The sequence below is a fragment of the Phragmites australis genome, chromosome 7 (genome assembly GCF_958298935.1).
Source record: "Phragmites australis chromosome 7, lpPhrAust1.1, whole genome shotgun sequence".
NCBI classification, from domain to species: domain Eukaryota; kingdom Viridiplantae; phylum Streptophyta; class Magnoliopsida; order Poales; family Poaceae; genus Phragmites; species Phragmites australis.
Window position 1 is genome coordinate 28,359,937 of NC_084927.1, and position 15,971 is coordinate 28,375,907.

Here is a 15,971-nt window from a genome sequence, read left to right on the forward strand (position 1 = left end):
AAAAGGAAAACAAAAAAGCAACAGAGGTCTCCACCGTTGACTGATCATCATTCTTCTGTTTACCATTCACATTGGCCTCATAATCCATGACAATGGTCGTTGGTAGAGCTCGAATAGCACATATTGATGAGCGTTGTTCTTCTGTTTACCATTTGGATCAAATTTGCAGCATCCATGGTTTCTGTTGGCACAACATTGACAAGCTTCACATATACGCAACAATTCATGGATGATTTGGCATGCTCGCATTGTAGAGCTCGCTGAGGGGCTTCCTATGGCAGAGAAGGATCCACCTGTCCCTCAAGGGTCCAATCCCTTCCTCTGAGAAGCCATTGCTGTAGCGCCCCTGGAGAAGACCACCAGCCGCCGAAGAAGATCTGAATCGCTGCCACCACGCCCAAAAGCTCAAATAGAGAGAGAAGGGGCCTGGAGAAGACCGCCAACAGGGCGGAGATCTTGTCAATGCACAGGGGACCGATCTTGGAAAACCACCGCAGGGGAGGGGATCTCGTCAATGCACGCTGGAGGCAGAGGGATTATCGTGTTCTCGTCGGGAGTTCGGTGGAATTCGGAAGGAATTCGGAAGAAACGGAACCCTCTAGGTGTGAGCGGTACTGGATCGAGGTTGGGATGTGAGATGTGGTTGGGTGGTGGCCTCACGTGGTTGGGCTGGGATGGGAGTCAGGGGAAGTGGGTAGGTCTGGGACGGTGGGTTGGTTGGGTTGGGTTAACTAGTTGGTTGGTTGATAAATATGAAGATATTAATAATTGAAAGATATCAATAATTAGAGATACTCATACATATGAAGATAACTAGAGAAGAGAAAAAAACAAATAGTTTCACGTGGTTTCTTGCTGGCTTCACATAGATAAACGGGTTGGCGGAAGAAATTATTCCAGTCTATGATATTTCTGACTACTATCGAAGTACCCAGATCGAATTAAATAAGGAAGGGAAGGGCTTCTCACGTGACTATAAATGGAGGCTTCAAGTAGCAGAAGAGAGACACCAGACGAAAGCCACCAATCATTGAGCAAGCATCTTCGAGAGAAGAGAGAGTATAGATAGCACTCCCTCTCTCATCTCTAGTAGTAGTTCACCTTGTGAAATAGTCTATATTGAAGAAAAGAATTGTGCCATCGTCACTGTAAGGTAAATCTCCGTCTGTATGTAATTATCGGGTTCTCAAAAGGAAAAACTATTTATAAATTATGCTTGTGAAAATGAAGTAGTATTGTCTTTGAAAATCTTTTGGTTTTCTATTTTATTTATATGGGATGAGTTTGTATGCTACCTATCTCATAGGAGAAATCTCTTCAGTAGTTCTCAGATAATTCTTGTATCTGGGATAGCCATAATAGAGTAAAGAGAACTATGTATTCTTAGAGAAGTGTTCTCTTTGGGTGAAAATGTTTAAGTGATGATAAAAACTGATCATATATGTTCAAGACTAGGGATATCTAAGGAAAACTTTGTTATTTATAAAATAAGCTAGTGAAAAGAATGGTAAGTATTAAGTAAGAATTTTACAACTATTATGTAGCTGGCTGAGTTATTGGTTTCACCAACCTGCAAAAGATCGTGAATAATATCAAATTGTGAACAGTAACTTTTGAACAGGGAACTGCTTTGTCTATAAAATTCTCTCACGGTCCACTTGCTATATTGATATCACACCTGCTTTCATATTTCTGAGATGTATGAAATATTATCTTGGTGTGAAATAAATTTAATACTTTATTCATGTATGATTGTGGTTTGTAAAGAATATTATAGAAATTTTAATCCAATTATCATATCATTATTTATCATAGATAGTCTCGTATTGTAATTTCATCTATTATGTATTTTGTGTCATTTATAAGGTCATGTTTGTTTTGGATTGTAAAAGTTTGATTATAGTCATAATTTGCAAGCTGAAACAAATAGTTGGATTGTGATCACAATTTGTAAGCTGAAAAAAACAGTTGGATTCCACTAGATTGTAATAATCTAATAAATTATCTTTTACTATCTTTTACAATCCGCAATTCAGTTTTTCACAATCCAATTTATTATAATTCACAATCTATAAGCTGTTTTCACAATCTCCAACTGAAACAAACATATCCTAAATATCTCAATATCGTGTGCTAACTGATTATGAATCTTTCTTATTCCTAACATATTAGTAGATGTTTTTACTTTATTATCATCTATCATATGTACTTATTTCAGATATCTTACAAAGTATTTATTATAAATAACATTTTTTTATGTATGTGCGCTCGAGCGTGTGTTGTGTCAAATTCTTGTAGAACTGTTTATGTGGTATTGTCATTCTAGAAATTAGCGTCATTGTCAATTTTCCCCGGCCTCTTTTGCTATTTCCTATGTACTATACATCTAAATTTTTGTAAACTTGAACGTGCACTTTAAAGAACTTCAGGTACATATGCACTTGAGGCGATTTCCTTTTACTTTTCTTTTTGGGCAAAAGCGTTTAACATGTATTTTGACTTTTTTTAGTGGATGTATTTGACATTCAGGAAGGATTAAAACACAAAGAGTTATAAACACATCGGAGAATCTCAAATAGTCTCAAAACGAGTAAAACAAAGAAATAAATAAGGTACCAACGTGCACCCTGCACTGCAGTGATGTACAAACGTGCACCCTGAACGGCAAAAAGTAGATGGCCCATGCAGGTCTCGAACCTGCGACCTTCGCGTTATTAGCACGACGCTCTAACCAACTGAGCTAATAGGCCTTGTGTATGAAATGTTTCGAACTCCCTCCATCACTGAAATAGGAAGCGCGATCAGGAGTTCGCGAGCTTACAAGAACTGAAACCGGGCAGGAATGGAGGGCACGGCGGTAGCTCGGGCTTAACCGACCACACAACAGGCTGCTCAACTACGCTACCACACCATCCGGCAAGACATGGCGCAGCGTCGCAATGGGCCACCAATCATGCATCCTGCCCGAAACACGTCGGGTGGGATAGCGAATCGCGTAGCACAGCAGGCAGCCGCGGCTGGTTTTCTCCGGAGCTTTGCCCGGAGAACTACTGAAGTTTAGGACTACCCAGTAGGATGCACCTGAGCACTAAGCAACACTAAGAGGTGATTTGGTTTTGGCGGTACGCAGCAGAGCCGGGCCGTTCCCAGCCTTCCGGGACGAGGACCATCACAGCAGGGGGACCGGAAGGTAAATGACCCACCACCGCACGGGAGGAACGAGACAGCCGGTGAACCGGAGAGGTGAGCAACCAGTTACAATATACATTAGTTCATATATGGCGAATGATTAACAATATTGTTATTTTAGTTTTTAGATTATATGAGCATGAAGTTATACTGTAATTATTTTTTTGACTAATTAAAGTTGTAGAGAAAATTCAGTTGATGTTTTTATCTCTAAGTACAGAAAAATTGCGTATGTCAGATGATCTGGTGCTCTGAAAATTGAACACGTCGGATGATCCGACGTTTAGATGAGGTTTACGCCGGAGCTTTTCAATTCAGAAGCAAAAGTTGAAGTGCACTTAAGATGGACCGGTGTTGGACAGAAGTATACGTTGGACTAATTTGTCTAAAGAGCTTGCATAACGTGTCTAGGGTGAACACTACACGTCGGGTGGTCTAGCAATGGACAATATGAACGCTGAAGAATACACCTGACTATTTCTTACAGAGATGTTGCAAAATGGGTGCCTGGTAGAGATGCACGTGCCGGATGGTCCGGCAATGAGATAATAGGCTCGCCGGACTAATATTTTTAGAGAAGATGCAACATGGCCAAATTAAGGAGCTGAGCACGCCGGATGGTCTGACGCTCAGGAGGGTTGAACACCGAAACATCCGGCGTACACGATTTTTCTGTGTTGTGTTTTCAATTGAGGATTTTGATTTTGACTAATCCATAATGGTGTTGTAGATGATGTTTGCTTGTCTAGTGTTATGGAGGTGATTGATACAACTTGACAGTCGACGACGGGATGATCGGGGCTAAGTGAGGGTGCTTAGTGCGGGATGATCGAGGAGACCGGTTGGAGTCGAGGGTGGTCTTAGCTGTACACATGGAGGTAAAGCAAAGGGTGTGAAGGTGGATGAAGATGATGTGTTGATAAAGTCAAGCAAATGGGATACCGTTGTAACGACATGACGGTCCGAGGGATCGAGAGCGGGAGAGACTTGTTGGTGGCTAAGATCACAAAATAGACTACACATGTCGACATCGGAGCGCTTGCTTAAGGTGTAACCAAGTAGCAATGAGTCACGTTTTGAGAAACGTGCAAGGCGGTTTCGTGGTTTAACCTTAAAATCGTGAAAGGAGTGAGTGCACGTGGTATCATCGTAAAGCTTGCGTTGATACGAAGCTAAATCATGAAGAAGCCACATCCATTCAATGAACGGAGCAAAAAATAGACTAAAATACCCCGTGATAGGTAGGAAGCAATTGGAAGAGAGGTGTTTTAGAAGTAAATGAGACTTAAGGGTTAAGCAACCTCCCTATACCTATAAATAGAGAAGTAAGACTATAGGAGAGGGGTAAGCCAGCCATTTAAGCTTTGAGTGCTAGGTTTTAGAGGAAAATAAAGATAAGAGTTTTTGTAATATGCGATGATATTTTTTAGAAAACTACCTTGTAATTCAGAAAATAGGGTTGTCCTCTCGATGAAATAAAATTTTTGTTCTCATTGTGCTTGTGCTTATTTCCTTCTATTTTTTTTCATTAGCTCTTTTATTTTGTTTCGAGCTATTACCTTTCTGGTGATTTTCGTTATGATTGTTGAGCTAAATTTTTTTTACTTCATTCTTCTTATTGCTAAAGGTATAAAATTCACAAACTAATATATATAAGTGAGTATTGAATTCCTTTATTTTCAAATCATTAACTTGAAGAATCTCTTTATTGGATGATCTAAACTTGAAGAATCTTTTTTTCCAATGATTTTTCTTTTTGTTGATTCTTAGCGATGACCCGTTAGATGAGTTTGAATGAAACTTGAGAGCCGTGTTTTTCTAAAGATTTCTATAGCTACTTGATTTTCTCCGCAACGTGATTTTCTCCTGATTTGCTTCCGCCCTTGTTTTAAGATGCGTGTTTGAAAAGAGATAGAAAATCATTCTCGGTCATGTACATTCTTGGTCCTTCAAGAGGTAACAGCGAACCTTGCGTTATTGATCGGCGGGAGTACATGCTACATGACATGCTTTTTGACACGTCTGATGTACATTATTCACATCCAAGAGACGCCACGGAGTCCCATCTACATTCTACACAGGTCGTTCACCTCCATTCCACGCACGCGCACGGCCTGGGAGACGACGACCACCCCACCGGCCCGGCCAGCCTAGGACATCTTGGCGTGCTGCTCGCGCTGCATGGCCACGTACTCGAAGAGGCTGCCGTCGTACATGCGCCGCATGGCCTCCCTCGACAGGTACCCCTCCTCGTCCCTCGCCAACACGTACAGGACCGACCACTCCAGCTTCGCCGCAAACCTGCGACGCAAACACATGCATGCTCCCAGATCGATCAGCCATCCTGGGCCATTGCCCCACGCGCAGCAGGAAGTTGGTGGAAGCTCAGTGCTGATCCGTGCTTACCAGCCGAAGAAATCGAACGCTTCCCGGAACCCTTCGGTCATCGACCACAGCTCGCTGTAGGTTAGCCTGTCAGGGGACGTGCGGGCGTACTTGCTGAAGATGTTCTCGAAGTTTACCGGCATGAACCTGAACACCCCCGGGAATTTTCACACTTGGCAGTTATTAGCAAGGCCAGTCGTCCAAAGTAGAGTACTGATCGGATCCTGTTCACGAACTGCATACCTGCCCTCGTTGTCGTAGGACCCAGAGTCACTCCCGTGCTTGCTCTTGTGGATGTTGTGGGTGTAGATTGGGAACAAAGGAGACGGCAGCCAGCCCTACACTCACAAATCGCGGTTAAAACTTAAAAAATGCAGATGAAAACCATACAAGCGGAACATTTTTGCGACCAGATGAGATGTATTGCAGAGGCGGATGCATATTGGGCAGCGTACTCACGGGCAGAGTTGGGTAGCTCATGGTCACGTTCACGACGAGAGCGATCGAGAAAGACATGAGCATGTTGAATCCAAGCGCACGGCATCCTACATAGTTTGGTATACCATGCATGTGTAACGAGATGTGTCAATGCATCTTTTTTTTCAGCAAAGAGTACGAATTTGAGAGGCAGCGACCCGCATGTATACCGTCGTAAGTCTCCCAGGGGTAGATGATGCCGTTGTCGTCGCGGTCGAAGAAGGCGACGTGCTGCTGCATCACGCTCAGATGGTAGTGCTTGTGACCGTCCGTGGTGCCGTCGGGGTGGTAGATGTCCGGCGCCGCCAGAGCTCTCGCCAAATCTGCTCAGTCCATCATGGATACACCTTAATCCAGCAGGCAAACCGTGCACCTGGCATTGTTGAACGCTAACCAAGAGCTGAAAGAACACGTGCTCACATGGCTTGGGGACGTGCTCCTCGAGGTCCCCGCGGACAGGGCGCATGACGGTCACCGGCGACTGCAGCGCGACGATGGTCTGGGAGTCCTTCGCCTCCACGGACGACATGCCGTGATGTATGGCCCCGACCTTGGCACCGGCGCCGTCGCCCTGCTTCACCATCTCCCCGACCTCGCCACCGGCGTGGCTCTTCACCTCCGCCCTCACCGCGCCGCGGTCACCGTTGCTCGCCTTGGTCGTCGCCCCCTGCATCTCTGCTCCGCTACCGCGTGCGGACTAGAGCTATGCTGTACAATCAGAGAGACTCAACAGAAACTGCGATTTCTACTTCCTAGAAGTGAGAGATGGAGACAACAACAAGCAGGTGGAGTCGCACATCCGATGTAGGTAGTGTCACCGCAGCAGCGGACGCAGATATAGAGTGGCTCGGCGGTCGCGGGACGTGGCGTGGCAGAGGACGCCGCGGCACGCAACGTGGGCGCGTGCATGGCGCGCGCCGCAACGTGTCGCGGGATGCAGCAAGTGATGCTCCTTCGTGTCCCGAGGCTTCTTTTGGCTTCTGAGTCTTCGTTTGTAGCGTGAACAACAGTTTTTAGATTATAAATTATAAGAATATAATAAATATAGATTGTTGGATGATAAATTACTAAATTGTTATAATTTGAAAGCTAGATGGTTAAAAACTTGATTACACAATCTATATCTATAATCTGTAAGCTTAAACAAATATATCTTTAATCTCGTCATCACGGTAACATACATATGTCCTTCTCATGTCGCCTGTATTATTTTCAAAGCATACGTGGTTGCTATATTTCAACCTCCTGTTTTTGACTTTTTTTTTCAGGCAACGACTATGAATGCGAGCCATATAATGGATCACATCCATCTTCAACCTCTAGATGACTTTCTCGCGCTCATGATCCCCACGCCTTCAATCGAGTTCACGCTTGTCCCCGTCCCTACCCCACCAATCTCGGGTGGCGTCCTATCTGCCCCACAGTCCTCGCCACACTAACTTGGCGTGCCGAAATGCCCCCACCCCATCTTAGTCCACTGGACATCCTCTGTCGACCGAGGCCAACGACGCCCCCACATCCGCCACCTCCATCAGACCGATCTGTTTTTCTATGCATTTCTTTAAGCCTGAAAAGCATATCGACAACCCTAAAAAACCCCTCTCTAAACCTAAACCTCAAAGACCATCGTCACCTAATTCACGCTCTAAATTTTGGGTGTGTTCTTTTCCCTGCTTTTGCTTTCGGCATGTCCTTTGCTTGCTTTTACTTTTGGCCGGCAGGCTCGTTTGGGCGCGGATGGTCGGCAGGCGCTTTTGCTTTTGGTCGTGTCGCGCACATGTAAGTTTTCGTTGCATGCAGGCTATAAAAGGGCAGCAGCGTTCGGCAATTAGCAGTAGCACAGCGAGGAGTAGCAGTGCAAGGAGAGGAGGAGTAGCCGCGTTCGGCGATTAGCAGTAGCGCGGAGGAGCAGCAGCAGCCAAGACGAGCAACAGCGTGAGGAGAGGGTTGTATTCCATTATCTAAGTACTTAGCTTATGTATCTAATTAATATTTAGATTAGTAAATGTAATTAGAGTAAGTAGATTATTTATGCCATTCAAATACATTTGTTAAATGCTATTAAGTTTATAAATTAGAGTACGTAAAGTATTTGCATAATTTTATTAATGAATTTGATTAGTCGGTGTAATGAATTTGATAAATTAGAGCACATAATTAGAGTATTTACGTAATATAATCAGAGTTATTAGAGTTGTATGATTAATCAGATTAATTAGTTTAATTGAATTAATATGGTTAATTAGCTTACTCACTTAGGTTAAGTAGAGTAACACGAGGTGCCGAATATGACATTGTAGATTAAATTAACAGAACTAATTTGATTAATTAGCTTAATCACTTAGGTTAATGTATGGTGCGTAATTAGTTGTGTATCTTGCATATATCTAAGTAGTTATTTTTTTTTACATGTATGTTTGTTTAGCAGATATGTTATGACTATCCATATTTATTATGTAGAATCTTCCGCTGTTTTGCATTAGAGGCTCATATCAATTCAGAACTACTAACACATAGAGAGTACGGTTGAGCTACCTATCGATCTAGATGGCATGAAATCACATGTTATGAGCCTTTTGTGTGTGAACCAACAGTCTTATAATGTTGTCCTAGAGGGTGTGTGGCTACGACTTGTACCAAACAACTCGGTCATTATTCATACATTGTTCGAGTTGAGAAGGAACAACATATGAGCTTTGTACTCACGCAAGGCATTGGAGGATAACTTTGAAATGGGGGTGTACGTAAACATAGTATCACGATTGGTGTAAGGTGAAGCGGTGACTAGCGTGGAAGAATCATGCCAGCATGTGATGCATGAAGATGAGGGAGGGAAGTTTCGGTACAGAGGGAGCTGCAGTTGACCCTTCTATGGTAGATGCAGGATGCATGGATGATGAAGCCGGTGGTAGCGGGGATGAAGAAGCTGCTGACAACGATGACTCGGTGCCGGTGATCTAGTACTTTCATGGTGCTGGGCTGCTAGATTGTAGTATTGTTGAGTATAACACCTTGTCTAATTAGGGATACTAGAATAGCGATATCCAAATCGGACAACGGTTTTGGAACAGGAGGAGGTCATCCACTTTATTAGCAACTATACTGTAATCACAAGAAGGAACTACAAGTACGCCCAATCTAACCCTACGGAGTATGAGGTCAGGTGTATCAAGCACCCGAATTGTCCTTACTTCGTACGAGCATATAAGCCAAAATATGAGAACTATTTTGTGCTGAGTAGACACACCCCACATACATGCAGCGAAGAGGCTGTTAGGAATGTGAGTCACGCCGTTGATGCGAGTTTCATAGCCCAACTCCTAATCACCCTTGTTGGCACGAACATATGTTTGTCGTCAAAATCCATTATGCAGGAGGTGCAGACTAAGATGGGTATGCTGATCAATTGCCACACCACGTGGTGAGCGAAACAGAAGGTGTTGAAGATGTTGTTTGGAAGCTTCAGAGAGTCTGACAACTATACTCTGAGGCTGCTGCAGAAGATTGCCATGACGAATCCAGGGATTCAGTGGGCCATAGCAGATGAGCTAATCAAGCTGGAGGATGGGTCATACAGTAGCACTGATCAATACCTCATTAGGTTTTTCTAGTCCTTTACACAATGCATCAAAGCTTTCAGACATTGCAAGCCTGTTGTATGTGTGGATGCCACATTTCTTAGTGGCAAGTACCATGATAACCTTATGACAACGATACCGACAGATGCAAACAATCAGATCATTCCTCTTGCATTTGCAATGGTTGAGAGTGAGAATAATGGTAGTTGGTTGTGGTTCCTCACCTTAGTGAGGACACGTGCCGTTGGTAATAGAGAATAAGTTTGCATCATCTCAGACCGCAACAAAGGACTTTTGCATGCGTTAGGCGTGCTGCATGACAACACAAACTACTCTATTGTATGGCCTAATATGGAGAGAAGGTGATGCATACGATACTTGGGCACGAACCTGTACACAAGGTACCACAATAAGGGTCTTGTAAAGAGGTTCAGAGGGTTACATCTTCAGAACCAGCAGAGGTAATTCAACAAGATATGGATAGAGTTAAATGAAACCACTCGCAAGATAATGACAGAGTAGGAAGCACAAGAGAACCATCTGCGGACGCAAATGGTTGGGGGTCAAACTATCATTAGCCGTTCGTGTGCTACGTTTAGCTAGTAGATAGCGGAAAAGCTGGCGGAGCGTTGGGCCCTAATCCATGACACTCACAGTGCCAGGTTAGTACATAGCATTTTAATTGTCGTATTTTACTCTTGGTTATGCAAATATCTCATATAAAATTGTTGTCTCTCATGTTAGGTATACGACCATGATAACGAACATAGCGAAGGCGTTCAACATTGTCCTAAAGGGTGTACGCAACCTCCCGTTATATGCCATCATTGAGCTCACATTCTATAGAATGGCTGACTACTTTCCAGACTGTGGTATAGTTGCAATAGAATGCATCACGTGGTTTGCATCTAAGGTGGAGGAAATTAAATCCAGAAGGAGGAATAAGGCACGCTTTCATCGGACTAGGATCTACGACCGGGCAAACAATGAATTCGAGGTCATGTGTCGCCGCTGGTATACTTCAGGGTATAGCGTAGGGGACACCATGCAATAATATCAAATTGGTCCTCGCGAGGTGAAATGCACATGCAATAAGCCAAAACTGCAACATATCCCATGCTCCTATGTCTTCGCCGTTTGCAGGGACATGTGCGGTAATAACGAATCACAGTACATATCACCATACTTCACCATCAATGCATTGAGGAGAACATGGCTTCCAAAGATGCGTTCCTTCAATATCGGAAGCAGCTACAAAGCGATCGAGGGACCTAAGTGAGTAGTTTATCCCCGAGCACGACGCACAGATCCTGGAAGGCCATGGATGCAACCGATGCTATTGACGGCCTACGTAAGTGCAAAATATGCAAACAATCTGGCCATGATAGGAGAACTTGTCCGACCCGGTGGTAAACTATCAGGCTATGATCGAACTGTATTGTATTAGAGTTGTTGCAATTTAGTTTGTTTTATGAAGTTAATTACAGACATGGTTTGTATTGTAAATTGTTATTCACCTATTAGTTGTTCTACCTCTTTTGTAATATATGGTCAGGGTACTGGCATCACATACATGTTCATGTAATATACGGTACACGTAATAACTGTTGTCTTACGTTATCTTTTTATTGAACCACGACGCTTAAAATCATTGGCATGGCTCACGTTCATCTTTCTGAGCTTTTTCAGTTGCGGTACGATGAGAACTACAGGGGAAGGATGATTTTCACAGGGTAACAAGTACAACGATAATACGTGCTTTTTAATTGCCACGATAACTTGTTACTTACTCAATACATGTATTTGATACCTTTGCAGTTGGTTCCGTTGGGTGCCAGGAGTTTGCATAAGATTAAGAAGTTAGACCCTCGATTCCACGAGCCACTCGCACGGGCAGGACTACTACCGTTCGCTCTCTTGATGGCTGGAGCTCCCATGGGGGGTGGTAGCATGATTCCCCTCCCACCGATTGAGGTGTTACTGCTCATAGGTCTTGTCGACTGCTAGCGTCCTGAGACGCACACGTTCCACTTTCCTTTTGGAGAGATGGTCGTAACTTCGAGGGACGTGGAAGAGTTAGTACTTTTGCGACCAGCAAAAGAGCAATGGAAGAGTTACATTCAAGCTAAGTAATTATTTATTATGTAATGCATTTCATATGTTCTAGTATTATTAATGCTTCATTGAGTCTCTGCATCTTGTAGGTTTGGTGCGCAATATGACATGAAATATATTGGTCTCTCCATATCCTGGATTCATGGGCTACCACAGTTTGATCTATACCTACCGGATGTGAATGAGGCTACAATTATGTATCATTATGAGATGTACTTGTACATCATACTAGAAGGCATCATGTTCTGCAACACAACAGATGATTATGTATTTCCTTATATAGTATGATTAGCGGGTCAGTTCGCGTTACGTCCTTATGAGCCAACATCTTACAGTTAGGGATATGATATATTGGCTGCTACATACAAAAGATTGTGTGCCGTAACCCAGCGGTCAAAGAAGACGGGATCTATTTCAGGTTGCCTACACCTTTTACAGCTATGGAGCTGGGAGTACCTCCCGGCTTATCGACCGTGGGAGAGCAAGAGCTACTATCCAGTTCCCATCTCCGATGGCGTTACAAATGACATGGGGCCTACGATGGGGTATCGGTAGATTCATATCAGGTTGAGATGGACTCACCAGCAAGACCATGGTAACTAATCCCGAGTGATCAATGATTTGGACGTCCTCAGCGCCGATCTCATGGAGTGGGATCCATGACGTATGGCACGAGTGGCCAAAATTGCGACTGGAGGCCTCATCGCATCCTCTTGTTTACGTGACTCAGACTTATGGATGATCAGATGGTTCTTGTTGTACATGAACAATATAGAAGTATATTTTCCCGAGCGTGTATAGAGGCAGTTCGGACACTGACAGTTGGTGCAAGTACCTCTTCCACGAGACGCTAGTCGGGCGCACAAGTAAGTGTGTTGTTGTACGTACCATTATTACGTTAGGTGATCAATGTTACAAAATTATAACTGTTTATGCCACGTACAGGAGGAGCGCACAAGGAAACGCGAACATGCAGGACTAGTGTATGATTAATGCTGAGCACATAAATAGGTGGACGGAGTCAACCGCAGTGGATGTCGTCCTTCCTACTGGACAGTACGACGATGGCACGTACTGGAAGTACCTTTTGTGGTACCGTTCTCGTACGCGTGCTATCTTACTCAGCGGACTAGTACAGCCGGCCCCCAGACCCTTCCATGAGGACCGTGTCCGTCTTCTTCGTATGGTGGTAAGTGATGCCATACGTCTAACCATCTAAAAATTGGATAAATAGGCTAATGTTTACAAGAATTGTGTGTTCTTGCTCGACTACTGTTTAGAAGTTGAAATTTCAGGATCCATCTTACTTATTCTTGGGTGAATTTAGTTATTGCAAAGATAAAATTAGAATTCATGTAAATATTTTAGTTGTGCCTCTGTGTGCATTGGAGCATGTAGAGATCATTTTTTATTCCTTTTACCCTCTAGCATTGGAATGTAGAATGTCCGTTGGAACTTGAATTTTCAAAAAAATAAAACGATTTTAGCTGTGCCTCTATATGCATTGGAGCATGTAGAGATCATTCTTTATTCCTTTTACCTTCTAGCATTGGAATGTAGAATGTATGTTGGAGACTTGATTTTTGACAAAATTTAGTGCTTCAATCTTCACAATGTAAATGACCTAGCTGCTTCCCTATATGCAGTTTGATGCTGGAGCATACAAAGATCATTCTTTATTCTTTTTAGCTTTTAACATGGGAATCTTGAATGTCCGTTGGACCTGTAATTTTTTATAAAAATGTCTTAGTGCTTCAATCTTTGCAATATAAATAACCTTTGAACCTTGATGCCTTTTCCTTATTACTGGTCAATGCTTAATTACAATGCCATGTTACCATTATTAAACATTAGTTACATATTTTCATCTACGACTATCAAGCCAATTATATGATTGATTTGTTCTAAAGTTTTAAATGATTAGCATGCAATGTTTTGGCAACTGATGTTGGGGTATTTGCTTCCACAGATATCTCCTTGCAACGAGTTTTGCTTTAATCTGCAAGTCAATATTTTGAGATGGTTACTGTTTATTCTTCTTATTCATGTATCTAAAATTTTCCGCTTCTAATTTTTTTTGCTTCTGTACTCTATAGATAGATGCCCTAACCCCTAAAATTTTCTAGCATCATAGGTCTTGCAACTGATGAATGATTCGAACCAAGTGTTCTAAGCTGCTATCTCCTGTAATGATGTTAATTGGTCCATGCTATATAAACCTGCTGCTTCAACGGATGCTCTTCTTTTTTTTTTCCACTAACGATATTTCGTTCAACATGGTATCTGTGACTATCCGTATTGTCTTGTTCCATAGTTATACAATATAAATTCTTCACTGTAACATTTTTTCTTTTAAGTATTTTTCCCACAGAGACAAAACCTTGGTGCTATCTCTTTGTTACTCCTATTTTGAACTCTCGTATTTTTCCCCAACAACTTAATCCCACGCCTATCCTGAACTGGTGCAGTAAAACGTACCAATCAGCTTAGTTATATTAAAAGGAGAAAGAAAACGATCCACGATATAGCGCCGCAACAAGTAAAAAACAAAAATAGAAGCAAAAACTCAAAACAGAAAACAAAGCTACACCACACTAGATGTGGCCAAATGGGCCAGACCTAATGGGCTGACATGTGACCCGGTATTGTGGGCACGGCTCAAGCCTAGTTTACCCGTTTATAATCATGTTGGACTATGTCTGAACCAGAACTATAACACATCGGGTCGACATGACACGACCTGATAGCACGGCTCAGGCACATAGGCCCGGCGGAACGGCCCATACAAATGCTCGATCTCTCCTGTGTGTCTGTGTGACAGAGGCTTTCTAGCCAACTACGCTCTCCTTTTTTTTTTATACCGCACAACAGCCTTCTTTTCTTGTCGGTTACTTGCTGACTGAATCAATTTTCTTTTTTTTAGAGGAAAAAAGGGTTCTTTATTCCATACTGATGTTCATGGGTACATGCACAACATTTGGAGGATTAAGCAACCATACATGCCGGCCTAAGTCTAGGGAAACAACAGCTTTAGCAATCCTATGCGCCTCCATATTCGAATCCCTTCCTTCATGGCAAAATTCTACCTCATTAAAACCTCTTCTTTTCTGCCTGGTATCATCAAGCACCATAGCGTAACTGCAAGTGCAGTTTTCTTGCAAATTATTAACTACATCAAGAAATCAGATGCAACGACTGAATCAATTTTCTGATGGGTCCTATCTCTCATGCATACCTGACCACATCCATCATGATGCATTTGACCCAGCCCAAAAAAAACGATAGCTGCGAGCTCCTGGGTAAGAGCTTAGAGCTGCATGGGCCGTGCTTAACGGGCCAAAAAAACATCATGCTAACATGCTTAACGGGCCAAAAAACGTCTATTGGTCCTACCATACCATGGGCCGGCATGACCATATCTGGACCGAATGCTCGGCATAACACGGTCTGCTTGTCTAACGGACCGAACTGGTCCTTGACTGGCTGGGCCGCCCATTTGGCGAGCACTACACCACACCACCAAACAGACCAAGCCGGTGACAGACGACACACCTACAGAGCTTTTTTATTTTTATATTTCTTAATATAAAAATTTATTTAAATGTATTTTGGATAAAAAGATTTACAAAAATAGACGCCTACCACCCTCTTATAGGACGATTAGGTCCTTACCACCTCCTGAAAAGGTGGTAAGTAGTTGATCCGCAGCTTACCGCCCTCTCATAGCGTGGGTACGGCTTACAACCTTCTGAAGTGCGGTAAACCCCGGGCATGAACAATACCCGCAGTGAACAGTATTCTGAAGGTTCAAAATAGTGATGTTCTGTTGATATTTTTCTTATGTGATGTGATAATTTTAAAAATTATTTTTAGCCCTATATAATTTATAAAATTAAATTATACACATGATTTTTGGGTAAATTCAATTAAAATAGGTTGCACATGGACTATGGAACACGTACAAAAAATTTTAAGATTTTTTAGCAACAGAACATCACTATTTTGAACAGATAGGGCAGTGGGAATTGAAATTCAGAGTACTGTTCGGGGGGCTTACCTCCAGTTCAGAGGGCTGTAAGGCCTATCCGTCCAGCGGTAAGCTGTGGACCGATTGCTTACCGTCCTCTTAGAGGTGGTAAGGACCTAACCGGCTCATAAGAGGACGGTAGGCGTTTATTTTTGTAAATTTTTTTATTCAGAATACATTTAAATAAATTTTTATGTTAA

At 42.8% G+C, this 15,971-nt stretch overlaps 1 protein-coding gene and 1 non-coding gene across 2 annotated transcripts; both read right to left on the reverse strand.

Moving 5' to 3' along the window:
• Positions 1–2,676: 2,676 nt before the first annotated feature.
• Positions 2,677–2,750, reverse strand: TRNAI-AAU (transfer RNA isoleucine (anticodon AAU)). Its single transcript has one exon. It is a non-coding gene; the product is annotated as a tRNA-Ile (tRNA).
• Positions 2,751–5,339: 2,589 nt separating this feature from the next.
• Positions 5,340–6,816, reverse strand: LOC133923569 (peroxygenase-like). The gene is made up of 6 exons (XM_062368851.1): positions 6,472–6,816; positions 6,222–6,374; positions 6,034–6,119; positions 5,818–5,912; positions 5,596–5,721; positions 5,340–5,490 (listed from the first exon to the last, which is right to left on the reverse strand). The coding sequence occupies exons 1-6, from the start codon at positions 6,722–6,724 to the stop codon at positions 5,340–5,342; spliced, it is 864 nt and encodes a 287-aa protein (XP_062224835.1). The 5' UTR covers positions 6,725–6,816.
• Between the last annotated feature and the right edge of the window lie 9,155 nt (positions 6,817–15,971).